Source organism: Leuciscus leuciscus, assembly GCF_965113295.1.
Source record: "Leuciscus leuciscus genome assembly, chromosome: 13".
Classification (NCBI taxonomy): Eukaryota; Metazoa; Chordata; class Actinopteri; order Cypriniformes; family Leuciscidae; genus Leuciscus; species Leuciscus leuciscus.
In genome coordinates, this window is record NC_138737.1 from 2918965 (window position 1) to 2940132 (window position 21168).

The 21168-nt window shown below is 41.5% G+C and overlaps 2 protein-coding genes across 3 annotated transcripts in view; both read left to right on the forward strand.

Annotated features, from left to right (window-relative positions):
- Positions 1 to 21168, forward strand: part of LOC309512341 (4-galactosyl-N-acetylglucosaminide 3-alpha-L-fucosyltransferase 9-like) — a 176477-nt gene that overhangs the window by 78282 nt on the left and 77027 nt on the right. The gene's annotated exons all lie outside the window — the stretch shown is intronic.
- On the forward strand, positions 14839 to 16776 carry LOC309512340 (4-galactosyl-N-acetylglucosaminide 3-alpha-L-fucosyltransferase 9-like). 2 transcript variants are annotated; one of them, XM_082187884.1, is made up of 2 exons: positions 14839 to 15230; positions 15395 to 16776. In XM_082187884.1, the coding sequence occupies exon 2, from the start codon at positions 15398 to 15400 to the stop codon at positions 16490 to 16492; it is 1095 nt and encodes a 364-aa protein (XP_082044010.1). In that variant the 5' UTR covers positions 14839 to 15230; positions 15395 to 15397; the 3' UTR covers positions 16493 to 16776. The 2 variants fall into 2 exon arrangements, with proteins under 2 accessions (XP_082044010.1, XP_082044009.1); XM_082187883.1 differs by having other exon boundaries at positions 14840 to 15230; positions 15390 to 16776.

The following is a 21168-nucleotide window of genomic DNA, read 5'->3' on the forward strand; positions in this document are numbered from 1 at the left end:
TCCCAGAGAGTTACAGGCAAGTTGGAGCCTGTAACTCGTAGCCATGAAAGGGTAGCCGAGATGACCCCTCTCACGTATCAGTCATCAAGCGACGAGGCCATGTGGGCAGACCGGAGAGCCACAAGTCGTTCACCACCCACTGGAACAAGATATGAAAGCACACCTGTATTGCAACCAGTTACAACGGAGGATGTATCGGAGATTCTGAAAATGATGCAGCAGCTTAAACAAGAAAATCAACAACTTCAATCTACAGTGCTAGATATGCAACAGCAAATGGCCATTAACAGAGCCTCCTCAACCCACCAAAGAGCAGTGCCTTTGCCACATGACAGAGCCCAGTTACCATCAAGGCGAGCCCCTTTAACAGAATATGAAGACTGGCCACTGCCACCTCCTCCAGTAGTGGATGATGACATCCTTCCCTCCACAGTGGATATACCACCACCACCTCCTAGACACAACATATCAGATTTGGTGGAGGAAATATCCACTAGTATGCGGAAATTAGGGAATAGAGGGCAATATCCCTCCTGCTCATCAACACCTGAGTACTATGAACCTGAGAGGTACCCTATGGCAACGACTCCACCACAGAGGGCGAGTTACTATCCACAGCCCAGGCATCCCCAAACAGCACCTACTGCCAGCATGCCATTCTATAGAGACACAGGACAGCATCCTAACCACACTCAGCAAGAGAAGGTATACCGAGGCCCTACACCCACAATCCCTGACTTCACCAAGGGAGACCCACGGGAATTTGCACGACTGAAGGTCTCATTAGACAATCTTCTACCTGAGGATGTGACGGAGAGATTTAAATATCAAATTCTCTTAGAACACTTGAAGTTTGAGGACGCTCTTCTCATCGCAGACTCTATCAATTCCAGTAGGCCCTATTCAGATACCATGGCAACTCTTGCTGAGCAATATGGGCAACCTCACCAATTTGCCTTGCGGCGGATTGCTGATTTAATGGATGACCCCACTATCCATAGTTATAATGCTAGTGGATTCAAAAGGTTTGCATTGAAAGTCAGAGCATTGGTAGGCATGCTGGACCAACTGGGGGATAGCGGCAGTGTTGAGCTCCAGTGCAGTTCACACGTAACCAGACTGTTGTCGAAGCTGCCCCACGAATTGCAAGCTGAGTTCAAAAGGTACATGTACCCATTAAATGTTCGCATTCCTACTCTTTTACACTTTGCTGACTGGCTTGAATATGAGCTAAAAATACAGGAAAGTGGTTTGGAGTTGCATGGCGGGGACAGAAAGGAGCAAACTACCCAGAAAAGAGATAGACGCATAGACTTTAAGCCCACCAAGACAACGGCTATATTCCACAGTACAGAGACTGCTCTCAATACCATTTCGGAATGGAGAACATGCCCTTGAGACATTTGCCATTTTGGACGATGGCTCAGAACGCACCATCCTTTTGCAAGCAGCTGCTCAGAAACTGAAGCTACATGGCAAACCAGAAGACCTTGCTTTGAGAACTGTTAGACAGGACATGAGAGTCATACATGGTACTTCAGTGTCCTTCACCATTTCTCCAGCCTGTCAGCCTCAAAGAGTGTTTAAGATACACAGGGCGTTTACTGCAGACCAATTGGGGCTAACCGAACACACGTGTCCAGCTGCAACCTTACAGAATAAATACAGACACCTCAGAGGGTTGCCAATCCCTTCTTATGACAGTGTTCGCCCCTTTTATTAATCGGCTCTGACTATCCCCACTTAGTTACCCCGATTGAGCCTGTACGCTTGGGTCCTCCTGGTGGACCAGCAGCAGTGAAGACGAGACTAGGCTGGACAGTCCAAGGGCCAGCTAAGCTTGTGCAACATCCACTTCTCACCCAACAATGTCTTAACATATCAATTCGCTCCCCTTCCAATGAGCTGTTCAGACATGTTGAGAAACTGTGGCAACTCGATGTACTGACTGGTACTGGCAGGCTATGTGGTTGCAATACCAGAGCAGAAACTGACTGGGGAAGAAGAATCATGATTCATCCCCCATCATATGGTGAGGCATAATGAAAAAAACAGAGTTGTTTTCAATTGTTCTTTCTCATACAGAGGCGAAAACCTGAATGATCTGCTTCTGCCTGGACTAACTCTGGGGTCCTCCTTGCTCGGGGTACTGCTACGATTCCGGGAGCATGCAGTAGCCTTTAGTAGTGATATAAAGGGCATGTTCCATCAAGTAAGACTAATACCAGAGGACAAGCCCCTCCTCCGATTCCTATGGCATGATCAGAACAGAAAGGAACTCCCGAGCATCTACGAGTGGCAAGTGCTCCCATTTGGAACAACGTGTAGTCCGTGTTGTGCCACATACGCACTACAGAAGCACGTAATTGACCACAGTGAGCCAGGAGACAATGTTCGACACTCCATCGAAAGATGTTTCTATGTAGTTAACTGTCTACAGAGTAGTGATGTATGTCTCGAGACCGGTCTTGGTCTCGAGACCACTTTTACGTAGTCTCGGTCTTGTCACGGCCTTGACGGTCTTTGGTCTTGGTCTTGTCTTGGTCTCGGACCTCTCGGTCTTGTCTAGGTCTCACTGTCTCAGACCGACATAGTGGTCGGGGGATTTAGCAATACAATACTACAATATCCACGATGACACAACGTTCGATAATGCAACATTATTATCCGCAACGGAACGGATTGAAGCGCGTCCGAGTGAAAGTGCGGCGTGTGCGCGAGCCACACGAGAAAACACTGTATCCGCGCCACTGATCGCAGCGGCAACGAGCACTTTGATCACTTGATTTAAAAAAACACATATCAGTGACATGATGGGTTTTAACTTCATTCAGGAGATTTTGGGTAACTGCACAACTGACAGATGACTTTGAGCGCACCACCAACGGCGTGTGTGTGTGTGTAACCAAAGCGACAAAACGACCAACTTTCGGATCCTGCACTTAAGCCTATAATTTCGTTTTTACACATTTTATTATGTATTTAAAAGTTGCAGAATGGATTCATTTGGAGACTCCGAAATCGGCAGAGATAGGCAGGCATTTGCTTAGATGAATGTGTGTCTTTGATATCTGTGTGTGTGTGTGTGTGTGTGTGTGTGTGTGTGTGTGTGTGTGTGTGTGTGTGTGTGTGTGTGTGTGTGTGTGTGTTGTTTGATTACAGTATTGTATTTAAGATGGTGTTAGACTAAATAAATGGTCTTTTAAATATCATCTGCATATCTCCGTTGTGTTGACTAAACATTAGGCCTAATTCAAGTTTATAATTGTGTATCTTTAATTTGATGTTACGATTTCATCTACACATTAAGTATAATTTCAATTGGTTACATATTTCACATTCTTTAGACAGTTGTTGGAGGAGCAAGATGGTGTTGGAGGTGTTTGATGTTTTGTCAGATGAACCATCAGTACCAGTCATGTCAGTCCTCAACAGTACACAAAAGTTAAGGGAGTCTCAAACCTCTAATAGTGCAGTAACAGCCGTCATGCAATTGCTACACATAGTTGATCTCACCCAGTCTGCAAAAACATTTACAGTGAGCTCACAGTCACACACATGACATGGTCTGTCTCTGTATTGTTCTGCCTGTGTAGTTTAAGTAATACCGTCTAATATTGAATGTAAACTGCGGCTGAACCCTAGTATGCTGCTGTTCTTGAATTCATACAAGTTATAGCTTAGCTTCAACACTAGTCTGTTTTTTTTTTCCTCCGGTCTCGACTTGGTCTCGGTCTTGGTCTCGACTTGGTCTTGGTCTTGACTTGGTCTGTCTTGGTCTTGGTCTTGGTCTTGTCTTGGTCTCGATACCCTCTGGTCTTGGTAGTGTCTTGGTCTCGGTTTAGGCGGTCTTGACTACAAGTCTACTACAGAGTGTCGCTACATTTGAGGAGGCTAAAGGGCTAGTGAACACACTGAGGAATCTGTTAGCAGAAGGAGGATTTGAACTACGACAATGGGCATGCAATTCACCTAATGTCATCAATTATCTGCCAAAGGAAGCCAGATCTGAAAGCAGTGAGCTTTGGCTTAACCAAACCGAATCAGATCCTCAAGAACTTGCATTAGGATTGCGTTGGATGTGTCAATCTGATACTCTTGGATACCAAAGCCGCCTTGCTGACTGTTCAACCCCCACAATGAGAAACATATACAAGGTAGTAGCGAGCCAGTATGACCCCCTTGGGTTCCTTGTTCCCTATATCACTCGGGCCAAGATACTTATACAGAGTCTGTGGGCGAAACAGAGAGAGTGGGATGACCCACTACTGGCAAATGACATTCTTGAGACATGGCATGATTGGCAAAGAGAACTGCCACATCTAACTCAAATAAAATTACCTCGCTGCTATGCAAGTTCCCAGATGGACTCCCTTAATTGTAGTCGGCAAGTACATATCTTCAGTGATGCCTCTGAACGGCCTATGGGTCCGTAGCATACTTGCGCACAGAGGAGGCAAAGGGAAGTGTCGAGGTAGCTTTTCTCACAACCAGGTCAAGAGTTGCCCCTAAACAGCAGTTATCTGTGCCTAGATTGGAACTGTGTGCAGCTCTTACAGGTGCGCAGTTAGCTTCATTATCAGCTAAAGAGCTCACCCTGAACATTGAATCCTTTGTACTCTGGACTGACTCCACTACAGTCCTGACATGGCTTCAGTCAGAATCCTGTCGCTATAAAGTATTTATGGGAACCAGATTGCCGAAATACAAGAACTCACAAGTGCTCACACATGGCGGTATGTGGAATCCACCAACAATCCAGCTGACTACATCACTCATGGGAAGACTCTAAAAGAGCTATCTACAGACAAATTATGGAGACAAGGACCAGAATTTCTCCTGCACTCACCCTGTTGCTGGCCGATGATTCCCAACATAAGTGCATCTGACAATCCTGCTGAACTGAAGAATACTACTCTCTGTAGTCACGTAACAGTTGCTGATGTTCAGTCCTTGCCTGACCCACAACAGTTCAGCAGTTTTAAAGCTTTAGTTGAAGCTGCAGCACTTCTTCGCCATGGGTTTGGCAGGTAAAGAAGGGGATCCCTCAGCTGAGGATCATCAATTAGCAGAAAGAGACATTCTGAAGAAAGTTCAATATGATAGCTTCCCTTACCCTTTTTCCACCAAAAAAGAACTGGTTCGGAACTGGTGCTGGTTCAAAGTTGGTTCAACTTGCGAACCTTCTCAGAACCTGTTTGTTTTTCCACTGACTAGAGCCCAGCGAACGACGTCATCACTGTGTACGTTGCCATAGGCTACATCTTACACCGGACGCGCAGCGCCACGTCTAGTACAGCTCTCACCTGAAAATCCGATAACATTAGCAATTTTCTGATTTCTGTAAATGAATATAAAACTAAATGTATATTGCAGCACAGGGTGAAGTCAGTATACATTAACTACGATATGAGACACATACATGCAAATTTTATATAAAACTATGTAACGTTAAATGGCGCTCTGTTGCGCGGCAGGATTTTGAACACAGTCCTGAGCCGTTGCTGGGCGCCGCGGACAGACGCCGAAAGGCGCCGCCGGTGTGTGTACAATGTGTTCGAATAAAGACGCGGCGCGGGGCTGAGCTGAGCTGCGCTGAGCTGCGCGTCCGGTGTGCGACCCCCTTTAGCTTTCCAAGAAACGCTTGCGCCAAATTCAAACATAACAATTACAATGGTGGACTACATCGTCTTTCTGCAAATGTTTCTCCTTGCTTTGCGATCCTATATTGGGGTCAGAAGAAGACCTTTAGAACACATTTGTGCTGCTCGGACAGAGGTTACGTTCGAGAAGAAGTTCGACAATAACCCCGCCCCCAGCCCCCGACGTAAGCATGACGTGGTTAAAGAACGGTTCTAGTCCAGCAAAGAGTTGGTGCCGCTTTGGAACCAATTTTCCTGGCGGAGAACCGGTTCTTTGGCTGTCGAAACACAAAGAACTGGTTCGCGAGTAGGCACCGGCTCCGAACCGGCACCAGCACTGCCTTGGTGGAAAAGGGGTACCTGAGGACTTCCACTCTCTAGTGGCAGGTAAACCAGTACCGTATTCTAGCTGCCTAATAACTTTAGCACCTGAGTATGACCACACAGTGGGCCTCATTCGAGTTGGTGGGCGACTTCGCCCTTTTTTTGGAAATAGGCTCATTTTACAACTCCCCCAGAGTTAAACAGTTGAGTTTTACCGTTTTCGAATCCATTCAGCCGATCTCTGGGTCAAGAAACTTTGCTGCCGTACCATGGGTGCAGCAGGCGTAATGATATGACGCAGCGCCTGAAAATAGGTCTAATAGGTTAGACAAACTTAGTCCCGGTCACGTTGGAAGTTACCGAGCTGGGGACTATTTTCAGGCGCTGCGTCATATCATTACTCCTGCTGGACTCATGGTACGGCAGAAAAATTTCTTGATTATTACGCAGGAATGAGAGTATAGTCCCTAGCCATATCAGCTTAGAAAAATCGCAACTTTTCTTTTTCCGTCGGTCTTAGTACACGATGTAACTACAGAAGAGTCAAGTTTTAAATAGGAAAAATATCGAAACTCTTTGGTAATTTTTTTGAGAGAGATGTTAATGGTCCTGTCCGATTCAATGATCTATGCTAAGCTATGCTAAAAGTGGTACCGCCAGACCCGGAGTTCGGCTGAATGGATTCGAAAACGGTAAGACTCAACTGTTTAACTCTGGGGGAGTTGTAAAATGAGCTTATTTCCCAAAAAAAGTGGAGTATCCCTTTAAACATGTGGTCGATTCCTTGTTTGAACTGAATCCATCACAGCAGTTACTGAATCACTATCTGACACTTAAAATCTGCAAGTTATCATTACTTCCGGTTCTGTCCATGTGGAAATAAAGCAAGATACTGTAATTAAAAATGAGAAATAAAAAAAAGAGGATAAAATTTTGTATTTCTGTCGGTTAAGTTCCAATATTACACCAGTAGGTGGCGACAGTTGAGTGTCTTTTGAGGACTATGAATGCGTAAAGTTCTATAATTTCATTAGTAGATACATTAGGAATCAATGCACAATAATCATTTATAGTATTTATTAACCTTAATATATATAGATTACTATTGTTCATTATAAGTACATTTAGTTATCTATTAACACCACTGATCTATATAGAATGACATATCACAATGATATAACTTTAGCACCTGAGTATGACCACACAGTGGGCCTCATTCGAGTTGGTGGGCGACTTCGCCCTTTTTTTGGAAATAGGCTCATTTTACAACTCCCCCAGAGTTAAACAGTTGAGTTTTACCGTTTTCGAATCCATTCAGCCGATCTCCGGGTCAAGAAACTTTGCTGCCGTACCATGGGTGCAGCAGGCGTAATGATATGACGCAGCGCCTGAAAATAGGTCTAATAGGTTAGACAAACTCCTGAGCAACGTTCCTGTAGCTCAGTGGTAAGAGCATTGTGTTAACAACGCAAGGTTGTGGGTTCGATCCCAGGGGATTGCACGTACTTATGTATAAATGTATAGGATAACGCAATGTAAGTCGTTTTGGATAAAAGTGTCTGCCAAATGCATAAATGTGAATGTTTGTGTGTGTTTTAGATGTATCTGAAACATTTATGACTGATAAAGTTGATAGAGATGAGAGTATGCAGGATGTTTCTCCTAATGTGTGTGTTTCTGACCAGGATGTTGCAGTCCAGTTGGAGTCTATGCTTGGGGCCGGAAAAGAACAGCTGGCGGCTGCACAGAAAGCTGACCAGTCTCTAGTCAAATGTCTCGCTGAGGCTGTACAAAAAGATGAAGTAGTAGATAAAGATGTGGCTTATGTTTGGGAGGATGGAGTGCTTATGCGTAAGTGGTCCCCATCAGAGAAGGATCTGAGCTGGAAGACTGTGTTTCAGGTAGTGGTCCCTCATAATTATCGTGAACAGATTTTGTGTTTAGCTCATGATCATGCTCTCTCTGGTCATCTGGGAGTAAACAAGACTTTTAGTCGCATCCTTCGCTATTTTTTTTGGCCTGGCTTGAAAAAAGCGGTTTCAGAGTACTGTCGATCGTGTCATGCGTGCCAGCTAGCTGGTAAACCTAATCAGGGAATTCCTAGTGCTCCTCTTCATCCTATTCCAATTGTGTCGGAGCCGTTTCAGAGAATTATTGATTGCGTTGGTCCATTACCCAAGACTAAGTCTGGTTATCAGTATTTGCTGACTCTAATGTGTGCTGCTACTCGGTACCCTGAGGCGATTCCTATGCGTACCATTAGAGCGTTATACAGTCAGATCAAGGTACAAATTTTACCTCCAAGCTGTTTTCTCAGGTTCTGGACTGTTTGTCTGTAAAGCATAAACTTTCTAGCGCCTATCACCCAGAGTCACAGAGAGCACTAGAACGCTTTCATCAGACCTTGAAAAGTATGTTGCGTACGTACTGTTTTGAAACGGGGAAAAATTGGGATGAGGGCGTTCCCTTGGTCATGTTTGCTGTACGAGAGACCGTTCAGGAATCCTTGGGTTTTAGTCCTGCCGAATTAGTGTTCGGGCACACTGTGCGGGGCCCGTTAAAACGGTTTCGTGAACAGTTGCTGGCAGAGACAACCCCCCAAATGAGCGTACTTGACTTTGTGAATTCCTTCAGAGAACGCCTACACCGAGCTCGTGAAGTGGCACTTTCGGAGTTGGGCCGCACTCAAATTAAAATGAAGACCCGCTTTGATAAAAAGAGTGTTTATCGAAGTTTTGAGGAAGGTGATTTGGTACTTGTCTTCCTTCCTCTTCCAGGGTCCCCATTGCAGGCAAAGTTCTCGGGTCCTTATACTATAAAGCAGAAATTAAGTGACACAGATTATGTCATTAATACTCCTGACAGAAAGCGAAAGACCAGAGTGTGTCACATTAATATGCTTAAAGCCTATGTAATGAGAGATGTAGCTCAGAGTGTGCCAAAAGCCACTGATTCCATCTCTGCTGCTATGGCAGCTGTGTATTGTCCTGAGGAGGATGGGCTTAGGATGCGAGATGTATCGTGTGCTCCGTTGGACAATTCAAAGCTTTTAGTGGATTTAAAGTCCCATCTGTGTTACTTGATTGAAGCGTGTCAAAGTGATGTTGTTACGCTCATTAAAAAGTTTCCTGTTCTTTTTTCTGATGTGCCTAGTCAAACCACAGTGTTGGAACATGATATTGATGTGGGTGATTGCTCTCCTATCAAGAAAAATTCCAATCGTGTAAACCCCATCAAGAGAGAAATAATGCAAGAAGAGTCTGCATACTTGTTAGAACACGGTTTTGCTGTGCCAAGTTCTAGTCCATGGAGCTCACCCTGTCTGTTGGTGCCTAAATCAGATGGAAAATTTCGATTTTGCACAGATTACCGCAAGGTAAATTCCATCACGAAACCTGACTCCTATCCTTTACCAAAGATGGATGATTGTATTGATAGGGTTGGCGCTGCAAAGTTTGTGACTAAGCTCGACCTGTTAAAAGGTTACTGGCAGGTACCTTTGACCGCCAGGGCTTCAGAAATCTCTGCCTTTGTTACGCCTGACCATTTCCTGCACTACAAGAGGATGGCTTTCGGGATGCGAAATGCACCCGCCACTTTCCAACGCCTCATGAGAATAGTTCTGGCTGGGTTAGAAAATTGTGAGGCATATCTGGATGACATTGTCGTTTATTCATCTGACTGGGAACAGCATCTAACAAGTCTATATGCAGTTTTTCATCGACTAAGTGATGAATCTCTTACATTGAACCTTGCTAAATGTGAGTTCGGGAAAGCTGTGGTGACATATCTCGGGAAATGTGTGGGTCAAGGACAGGTGTGTCCTGTTAATGTCAAAATTGAGTGCATAATTGATTTTCCAGCTCCCAAAACAAAACGAGAGTTGCGTCGTTTCTTGGGAATGACGGGATATTATCGTGCTTTCTGCAAGAATTTTGCTGAAGTTGCATCACCCCTTACTAACTTGCTGAGTCAATCCAAAGTTTTTGAGTGGAGTTCAGTGTGTCAGTCAGCATTTGATGCTGTTAAAACGTTGTTGGGTAGTGCCCCAGTTCTATCAGCTCCGGATTTTTCGCGACCATTTAAATTGGAAGTGGATGCGAGTGAGGTGGGAGCAGGAGCAGTCCTTATTCAGGAGGATGAGACAGGAATTGATCACCCAGTGTCTTATTTTTCAAGGAAATTTACAAAATTGCAGCAACATTATAGCACAATCGAAAAAGAGGCTGTTGCTTGCACTCCAGCATTTCGAAATTTATCTTGATGCTTGTAATATTCCCATCCTGGTGTATACGGATCATAATCCCCTGGTTTTTCTGTTTCGAATGTCGAATTCAAATCAAAGACTGATGCGCTGGTCTCTTTTGATACAAGGTTTTAATTTGGAAATTCGGCATAAGAAGGTATGTGAGTGTGCTTGCTGATGCCTTGTCACGTGCACCATGTAACCTTGAGGATTGAGAATTGTTTTGTGATTACAAATAATGATTTGTAATTTTAAGGGTGGGGGTGTTACGGTTGTGATGCTTTTGTTGTTGTTCCTACTGTCTCCTTCTCCTCTAGGATTGGTCCTGGACTTAATGAGAAGCCGTTGGTGGTTGGACCAGAGAAAGAGGCCTGGACAATAAAATCCCCTGGAATTCCTCTGAAGGGAGCTCTCTGGTTTTTTTTTTTTTTTGCCTGCACTTTGTTGTACTGTGTGTTTGACCTGTGAAAGTGTAAACACTGTCTGCTGTCCTCTTTCTGTGTAGAGTTAACAGAGTGCTGTTAGCCACCTAACTTTTGGTGATATGTTTTTTTTAGAAACCTCAATGCTTTTGATTACATCTGTTACATACAAGCTACATGACTTTGAGAAGCTGTAGGGGGTGAGTGCCTCGTTTTTTTTGTAGGCCAAAAGGCCTTCACTTTTCTCCTGTTTACTGGATAGTTAAGGAGATAGGGTACTTTTTTTTGTATATTTTGTTTCTTTTATTTGTGATCAATAGGGAAGTTAGCTTTCTTGTGGGAAAGTTAGTTTCTGTTTGTTTGTTATTGTGGCATCAGCTCACCCCTGAAGATTTTGCTTCATATATTGCTTTGTTTGATTTATTTGATTTATTCAAGACACTTTGTAAACTCTGAGATACCATATTCTGAAAACAATTAAAAACGAGCAAGAGAAGTCAAATAAAAAGACTAACTAGCATTGTGTTGTTTGTTACTTCCCTGACCTAGACCAGCGTCCGTAACACCATTTATTAATTATCACAGTGAAACTGCAGAGGGTGGAAATTGAAAATAAAGCTGAAGAGGATGTGTCTAAGACTAAAGATACTGTTGATCTTGGCACTGATGTACAGAGCTCTGAAAATAAGAAGGCCCGAATGAAACAGAAATTCATAGTAAAACCTTCTTGTCAAAAAACAGTAATGGTTCTTTTTCACATATGATGCCCTTGTCCAAAACTGCTGATGTCCGCACTCCTCTCCAATGCTGCCGTGGCAGTAAGGAAGAAAAACATTTAAATTCTGCATTTAGCAAACACTTTTATCTGAAGCGACTTACAACAGAGAAACATAAGTCATTTGTCACAACAACAAATTCATAGTGCAAAAAGGTACAATTATTCTGAAGTACAACAAGAACAAAGTGGTGTCCTCTAAAGTCTTCAAGGTTTGAAAATGAGCACCACTTGCCATGAATGCAAAGCATATATTTGCAAGGAAGATTTACATTTACTGGTTCATGCAAGTGAACAGAGAAAGATGAGTCTCTAGAAATATCAGCAGATTTTAAGTTTAAATTCATCCTATGAGTAATTTCAAACATAGAAAGTTGATATTTTTAGTGCAATCACCATATCTCCACCAGAGGTCACTATCACATTGAGTTATGACTTTCAATTGCCAATGTTCTCACCTAATTCTCATTTGATCATTGTCATTGAGTATATATATCTCCTGCTTTTGCCGGCCTGTATTACTCAATGTGTATTGTACTGTATGTTCCCATACAATGAGCTCTTTTATCAGACTCCTTAAATTTGCTCTGTGCGTTTGCCACTGAATGTCCAGCAGGGGTCGCACAAGGCTCTATTTTGGGACCAGTATTGTTCTCTGTATATATAAATGATCTGCCAAATGTTTGTCAAAAAGTCAATTTCCAAATGTATGCTGATGATGCAGTTATTTTTACACCTGCTCAAAGCACACAGGAAGCATCATCCATTCTCACATCAGCACTGGAGAACATACAGCGTTGGCTCCTTAAATCCTGCCTATTATTGAACAAAAAGAAAACTGTTGCTATGATTTTCACAAAAAAAATCCATAAAACTGGACCAGTCCAATGTGTTCCTGGGGGGAGTGGAACTTGACATTGTAGAAGAGTTCAAGTACCTCGGAGACGGGGTCACACTGGACCCCAACACTCTCATTTAAAAAAACATCAAACTCACAGTGAACAGAATCAAATGCAATTTACATAACGTTAAACACATCAGACCATCAATGACAATTACTTCTGCTAAAATGTTCCTACATTCAATGAGATTTTCACATATAGATTAATTACTGCATCACAACCTGGTCACTCACTGGAAATACAATTTTAAAACCCATGGAAATGTCATTCAAAAAATATATAAAAGTACTTGATCAAAAGCCTCTGTCATTCCATCAGTGTAATATTCTGGGAAAATACAATATGTTCAATTTTGAAAATTGTATTCATTTTAAAAATAGCTGTTTAATTTATAAAGTTTTTCACGGATTAGCTCCACCTTCACTTTCTACATACATTAAACCAAGGTCTGACAGAGGTTTTTGCACAAGAGCCTCATTTAGAGGAGACAAAGAGATCCCGCACAGAACAACTACCTTTGGACAAACTGTTCTGTCTATCAGAGGAGGTCATTTTTGGAACGGCCTGCCAACAAACATTAGAGAAAGTCCCACTTACTGCACATTTAAAAAGCACCTTAAAAGTTCCCAGTTATGTCCTCATTTTGACAAATTTTATTGATGTAATGTAATCTGTCTGAATGCATGCTAATGTGTTTCTTGCTTGATACTGTATATTGTCATATCCTTCCGTGTTGCATTATCTTTTGTGTTGTTGTCTTCCTGCCTCGGGACTACAGGTGACCATTAGCATTTATGCTATAACCTGGCTCATTTACAGTCTGCACAGAAAGGTTAGATTGTTCATTAATGTGCACTGTCCCGAATAAATAATAATAAAAAATCAAATAAAATAAAACATTTGTGTTTTACATATCTGTAGCTCTGCCCTGGATATTTGACTTAGGGATAGTTCACCCCCCCAAAAAAAAATTTAAAAAAAATATCTGTCTTCTTTTACTAACCCTCAAGTTGTTCCAAACCAGAACAAATGACTTTGTTCTGCTGAACGCAAAGGAATATATTTTGAAGAATGTTTGCATCCAACTTGAGGGTGAGTAAATGATGAGAGAGTTTTCATTTTTGGACGAACTACTTGTTGATAGGGTGACCACCCGTCTCGCTTTGAGTTGGACCGCACCTTTGTCCCGCACGTCGCATATTGAGAAAATGTCCCGCATTTCCATCAGTCTATTGGTTTTTAATTATCATATTAAGAAAACGTGCATGCGTTCTTTTGCCTTTTTAAGAAAGCATTTTTGTTGTATGTCCCAGGAATCACTCAGCGACAGCCACATATGAACGCAATGATTTTTATTTACAGAGCTCTATTGGGGATATTTTGGGGATATTTAATTTAATTTTATCAATCAATAAATTCCTCTTGAAAAAAACTTTGTTGTATTATTTTAATTTAATACTGTGAAGCTGCTTTGATACAATCTGTATTGTGAAAAGCGCTATACAAATAAACTTGACTTGACTTGACTTGACTATTGCCAACACCACATATCCAGTATTTAACAACTCACGTGTATATTCTTAGTGCATGCGCACTGAGGGGGAAGCACGTTCTAAAAGAGCCCAACACTTTTAAAGTAACATGTTAGAATATACAAATTATATTGTACTTCTGTACAGATCATTTATCACAATGATCTACAATTTTATTTATTCTTTTTGAGGCGTAATTTTCACCTATATTTAACAGCGCTTCGTCAGAAGTAAAAATACAACAGCCGTTTTTTAAATCCTATCCAATGGTTGAAAGGAAATGAGTAAACACGGTCACTATAGGTTGTGACGGCTGTCAATCAAATTGTGGACCGGCGATTCATTCCATGTGTTCCCTGTCAGAAAACAAATGGATAATTCGGTCAATTAAAATGTTAATTTAACAGAATTTAGCCACTTGTTGCCTGCTCAATGATCTAATTTCATGTTGTCTTATATTTTATTTGTTCACTGTTTATTTTGTTGGATTTTATTTGGACTTGGTCAGAACTGTTTAAAAAATTGTTATCTGCATGATTCCTGCTGCCTTTGGGCTCAGTGATGCTGAATTTAAATGACATGTCAAATTAAGTCATGTTATGTTACATTGTGATGTAATGGTGTTTTCTGGAAGGGACTAAAGAACAAATAATTTTTATCAGCTGAAAGGCAGAATACAAATGTTTTTATTAAGTTAGATAGACATTATATAACAGTTTCAGGTTATGTTTTAGTGTTGGTAACGTCCCACATTGTCCCACACAAACTTGCATTTGGTTTGTTTGATGGTGGTCACCCTACTTGTTGAACTTAGATAATAATAACAATCTGTACATGGACTCTGACAACCCTATTTTCAGGAAAATGTAATTTGGCAAATTAGAAGTTTTGACATCCCAAATAATTGTTGGACGAAACTGAAGTTTTGAGGAAACGAATGATAGGTAACTCGAACCGGGAGGGAAACTCCCCCTGACAGTATAGGCTAGAGAAACAGAGGAGAAGGTGAGACGGAGAATGCCAGAAGAACTGGAGCTGATTGTACGCTCGTAATGACGATTGTCTGGACCGAATACCTTTATGACATCATTTCCAGTTAATAATTTACATTATTTTGTCTGCATCTATATGTGTGAAATGTCACACCTGTTATTTAGGCTACAACCTGACTGTATTTTTTATTTTCACTGAAGTTATTGATCTAGTTTAGCTGGTTCAGGTTTGTTTGGATAAGGAGAGGCGATGTTTCGAGGCGCCAGAGGCGGTGTTACACACGAGGTTATCGGCGTTGAGTTTCTTTTGCTTTTAGACTTCCGTCTTTACATAGTGCGGTCCTCTCGCGCGGAACACAACTACAAATGTATGTTAATGAAGGGCTCTTAAAGAGGTAAGGAGTTGAGTTCACTATTCATTCCACACATTCTGTAAAATTTGAGTCTTATCTAATTGCATGAGTCAAATGTTTTAAACGTTTAATTTGGAGGCATTTGTTTTTATTCTTGTTTATGTTCGAGGCTGATCATTTCCTTTTCATTTTTGTTTTTAGATCAGACAATGTCAAGTCGTCTGGCTTTAATAGTGACTCTGGCTGGTATCATCTCTCTGAGCGTCATGTTTTTCTGGTTTTCACCTCCAATGAACTGTCCTCTTCCACTTCCTAGACCTGAACAAAAGAAGTCTCCCGAGAACAAGAGCCCTCTTACTGATGCAGTCCCTGGTACAGTAGAAGACAAACCTATTCTTCTACTTTGGGTCTGGCCTGAAAATTTCAGGTTTGACTTCAGTGACTGCAAAAAGTTTTACAATATTGATAATTGTCAGTTGACGGATGATAGATCTCTCTACAGCAATTCAGACGCTGTCCTCATTTTTCACAAAGCCATTAGTTGGGACCTGACCAACCTTCCTCCATCTCCTCGTCCTCCGTTCCAGAGGTGGATTTGGTTTCATGTTGAATCACCGACCAACACTCATAAAATACCAGGTCTGGAAAACCTGTTCAATCTCACTCTCAGCTACAGACATGATGCTGATATTCCTGTACGGTTGAAATTAAACACCAGGAAGAAACCAGATGAGGAGTTTGTAATTCCCAAAAAGGACAAACTGGTGTGTTGGATTGTGAGTAACAATGGTGCCTCCACAGGTGTCGGCACAAGGAACCAGTTTTATAAAGAATTCAGCAAATACATCCAAGTGCATATGTTCGGAAAGGCTTATGCGAAATTTCTTGGTTATGACGAATACTATCCTACCCTAGCTAGCTGCAAGTTTTACCTTTCCTTTGAGAACTCCATCCACAAGGACTACATCACTGAGAAGATAAATGGGCCGCTTGCTGCAGGAACCGTCCCTGTGGTTCTGGGTCCTCCCAGAAGAAACTATGAAAACTTTGTTCCCGGCGATGCCTTCATTCATGTGAATGACTTCCCAGATACAAAGTCACTAGCAGAATATCTGCTTCAGCTGGACAAGGACGAAGAAGCATATCGCAGGTTCTTTAACTGGAGGAAATATCTCTCTCCAACTCCTCATTTAATACATCAAACCCAAGAGTTTATTCTGGCTATTTGCACCGCGTGTGACCATATAGCACGACACAGAGAATATAAACAAGCCCATGATATTTATGAGTGGTATTTCAATTAAATGCACCTCAGATTTTGGAGTTTGTTAAAAAAATAGTGATACATTTTTCTACATGATAATCGTTTCTAGTTAGTTTTATGACTGATCACTTGTGTAATGATGTAAAAAAAGAAAAAAGAAATGTCCCTTTTTCATGATACTGTATTTTAAAGATCATTTTGTAATACCCAGAAAACCTTTACAGATCTTTATTGTAAAGTGTTTTTCATGCTTGTTCAATGAATCAATTAAACAATAAACAATAATTGTACACAGTTTTACCATGTTAAGATGACCAATTTGAACGTGTTGGCCATGTTCGAACTTGTAATTTTTTTTTTAAAGCAGACTTACCTTTAGATTTACCCAAATATTAATCCTTTAGTTTATTGTGGCCTTGTTTTACTGATATCTTCTGTGCTAGAGTAAATTAATAAATGTTACATTGTAAATTAAGTAAATGCTATGATCCATATTATAAATGATAATTTATCTATATGGGTTATTAAATGTTTGTTTTAAGTTATTGGCCTATCATTTTCAAAAGTATATAACTTACAGCATATGTTTATAACTGAACACACACACACCCACATTGTCATGATTCTGCCGTCTAGTCCTTGTCATTCTTTAATTCTTGAGGCAGGATCATGACAGACCCATGTTTTGTGTACAAGCACATGGCCATTTGTTTGGGCCATGTGCTTGTGTTGTCTCGTTCCCTTGCCCCGCCTCCTTGTTATCCTCGTTTTGTCATTATTGCTTTACCTGTGTCACCTGTTGTGTTATCATTAGTCTCCCTATTTAATCCCCTTGTGTTTGCTGTCTTGTGCTGGTTCATTGTTGCGTGTTACATGCTATTGTTCCTCTCTGTGAGTACCCTGTCAAGAGTGTCGTCAAGAGAAAGTTCTGTTTCTGTATTTGCTGTTTGTAGTCTAGTTATGTCAAGTCATACTCTAGTTTAGTCACTTGTTGTCCTATCTGTGTTTTGCCCCCTTGTGGGTTTTGTTTTCCCCTTTCTTTGTCATCAATAAACCTACATAACTTTATTCACTTTCCCCATAATAATGTTTTTGTAATTTGGTGTTCAACCCAAAACCTTTTATTTTTTAAATTTTTTTTGTCAGAGCTGTTGTGTAAAAAAAAGTCAAATAAGACACAGGTTAAACTATGTCCTCAGAACAAGAGTAAAGTGCCTGTTTTATCGGTAAAAGCCAATAGCTAACTGGATAGAAACCAACTTCTTAAAATTTATTTTCACTTTGTGAATCACAAGTGGTGATAAATGTTTTTAAAGTCTAAAAACTGTAACTATTTTAAACACAAATGGAGACATGAGTTCTGCTATGAACCTATAGTTTGTTTGTGCTGTTCTGTTTCTGTCCCAGCAAACACAGAACGTTGGCACAATGTACCCAACCTTCTAACAATGTTTTAACAACATGGCCAAAAGGTTGCTATAACTCCGTTGTGTGGTAAAGGTTGTTACAGCGTTGTCACAATGTTGACATTAAACCACCGTTCAGGGCCATTGCTTAAGGTTGTGCCTAGGGTGTCTGGACTGGACCACAACCACAGGACGACATATGTACTCGTCACTGCCCTGAAGCGCGAAAATCAGCCTTTTATTATTAACTGACCGTTGGGCCATCTCATTCTTCAAGCAAGGATACGTGAGAATTGCGTTTAATTACCTCAGCTAAATAAGATACGTAATTATTTAAACACAACCTATATCTTTCTCTTCTAATGTGACCTTTATTTGAACATCTTCTGGTCAGGTATGAGTCTGACAAATATTTAACTTTATGCCAAAAGTATGAAGCCAAAATGACTTTAATGATGAGTAATTGATTTCACCACTCCTTGAACAGGCAGCGACGCGGCCCTTCCCCAAATGGCACACTCCATATGCACTTTCGGTCTTGTGGACTTACAATGGCTGCCGCGTGCCTGTGTCTGTAGGGTGTCCCGTTTGTCATTTTAGGCCTTAGAAGGGTGCTCGCCAGCGAATGTATGACTTTTGGAAGTGCAATTTGATTACCGTATGCAGATAAAGTTGAATTAGCTAACCTTCTATGTCATTTTTACTCTTTGAAGTGTACACTTGCAGGTGTTGATTATAATTAATTTACTTTTAGGCCCATAAATAATAATATGGATAAACAATATTTTAAAAGTGTTTAATTATCTAACATATGACTGATTAAAAATTTACCACAAAACATAACATGCTAAATGGGGGATATCTACATCTAGCATAAAAAAATGAACTGTCAGAACGTCGTCTCTCAGTTTCTGAATATCGCGCAGCAACATTGCTACAGCTCTGCCGCGTCTTCCAATTCTACGTTGTTACAATGTTGCGAGCACATAGACAGCGACGTTGCCATAGTAGAAATACAACGTGCCACAGACGTTGCCACAACGTAAATGTGTTTGCTAGGGTGATGTTTACAGTAAATAAGTTTGCAGTAAAAAAAAGTAAGTGATATTACAGGATCGACATGTATGCTTGTCCGGGACAAGTGGATTTTTTGAAGGGGCAAGTGAAAGAGAATTTGACTTGCCCGACCGGACAAATAGTCTGTCAATAACAAAAAAAGAACTATTCTGCATTCATTTAGAATAAGTGACGACTGAGTGAATATAATAGCCTAATATAATATATAATGTACTGACGATAACAAGGTTGTGCGTGCCTAATTTGGAAACAAATGAGCACAGCTCACACAAAGAAACTCAGTTAACATGATTCTGCAGTAAACATTCAAAATGTGGAGTTTTTATATTTATAACATGTTATACAGTTAAGCAACATCACACGACCAAGAGTGCTGAATACCATCACGATTGAAAATGTGACACTGATTTCATAATAGGTAGACTAAAGTTCAATAAACAAGTAATTAATATTAAGTCACTTGCATTTTAGACACAATATTGTCATTTTTTGTTCTATTTCAGCAGCGAAAATAGTTCCAAAAAAATATCACAGAAGAACGTCTCGGTTACTAACGTAACCTCGGTTCCCTGAAATGAGGGAACGAGTATTGCGTAAGGCTAGCTTATGCTATGGGAAAACTCCTTTTCTCGAGAATATTTAAGCCAAATCTTTAAAACACAGTGCAGCTGCAAAGCATACACAGATGAGCGATCATTGAACAGATGAACACATGAACAGGTCATTGGCTGTGCTGCGGCAACTGCACAAACCTATGGTCAGGTTTGAACCAATCAGGTCGCTTCGCGCCCTGGCGCGTCAGAGCCAGACATAATAGGCGTGGCTTATGGCTATATAAGCACCCATTCTTGCCAAGGACCTCAGGTTTAATCAACTGAAGCGATCCCCTGATCAAAGTACAGAGCACGGCGGGTTACGCAATATTCGTTCCCTCATCTCAGGGAACCGAGGTTATGTTAGTAACCGAGACATTCCATTTCAAGAGGTCTCTTGTATTGCTTAAGGCTAGCTTACACTATGGGAACCCCCTTCAAAACGCTGTGCGTGCTTAACTTCGCTCCATACAGTAGCCCGAGGCAAAATGCCTGAAGTTATATAAGAGTAAAGTATGAACCTGTCACGGTTCATGAATTCACTGCCTTTTCCTTGTCTCGTTTGATTGTTGTGTTGTGTGTTAATTAGTGTGGGTGCGATTATCACTGATCAGCAGCGCCAACTGATTCCCATCTACTCACCTATATATTCTCTGTGACTGGTGTCTTCTGTTGTCAGAGCTTTGTGGTGTAACTGGTGTTTGTTCCTGTCCTGTTTTGGCTGTTTCCTGTGGTCTTCGTTCCTGTTGGATTATTCGTTGTGTCTTCGTGTCCGTTCTTCTTCATCACTCTCCTGAATTTGGATCATCGCTTCTTTCATCACTCATCACCAGCCCGGTTGCCCGTCGAAGTCCTTGCGTCACTCTCCCGCCCCAGTGTGTCGTGCTTGTGACATTTTGACCGCTCTGTTTATTCTTTAATAAACATACTTTTACCTGCAATTGTCTCCTCTCTTGCGATCATGACAGAACCCAATAAAGCCAGTCCGTGACGGGCTTCGTATAGGGAAAAAAACAAGGAATGGGTCTAATGAGGGCCAAAATCTTATAATGTATATGAGAACCGTAGTTCGAGTTTAACCAGGACCGGATATGTATCTAGCCCAAGGTTTAGGGGGTTTGTGCTTACACATTTTGTATTGGAAGAACCCTGGCTTGCAAAGCGGGAACTTATAAAACCTCATAAATGTGGACGGTGAGACCCAGCCGGTCACCGCACAGATATCTTCAGTGGGTATTCCACTTGACCAAGCCAAAGACGAGGCCATGCCTCTCGTGGAATGAGCTCTGATGCCCAAGGGACAATGAAGACCCTTAGACTCATAAGCCAGCATGATAGCATCAACTATCCAGCGCGATAATCTCTGCTTTGAGATGGCGAGCCCCTTGGTGCGGCCGCCAAAACATACAAAAAGCTGTTCTGACTGTCTGAATGAGGCAGAACGCTCCAGATAAAATCTTAGAACACTGACGGGACAGAGTAAATTCGTGTCTCTGTCATCCTCTGGTGAGGGAAGAGCTGCTAGTGAAATAACCTCTGCGGAGAGGACTTTAGGAATATAACCATGCCTTGGCTTGAGGATGGCTCTGGAGCCGTTAGGCCCAAACTCAAGGCAGGACGCTCTCACTGATAGCGCGTGT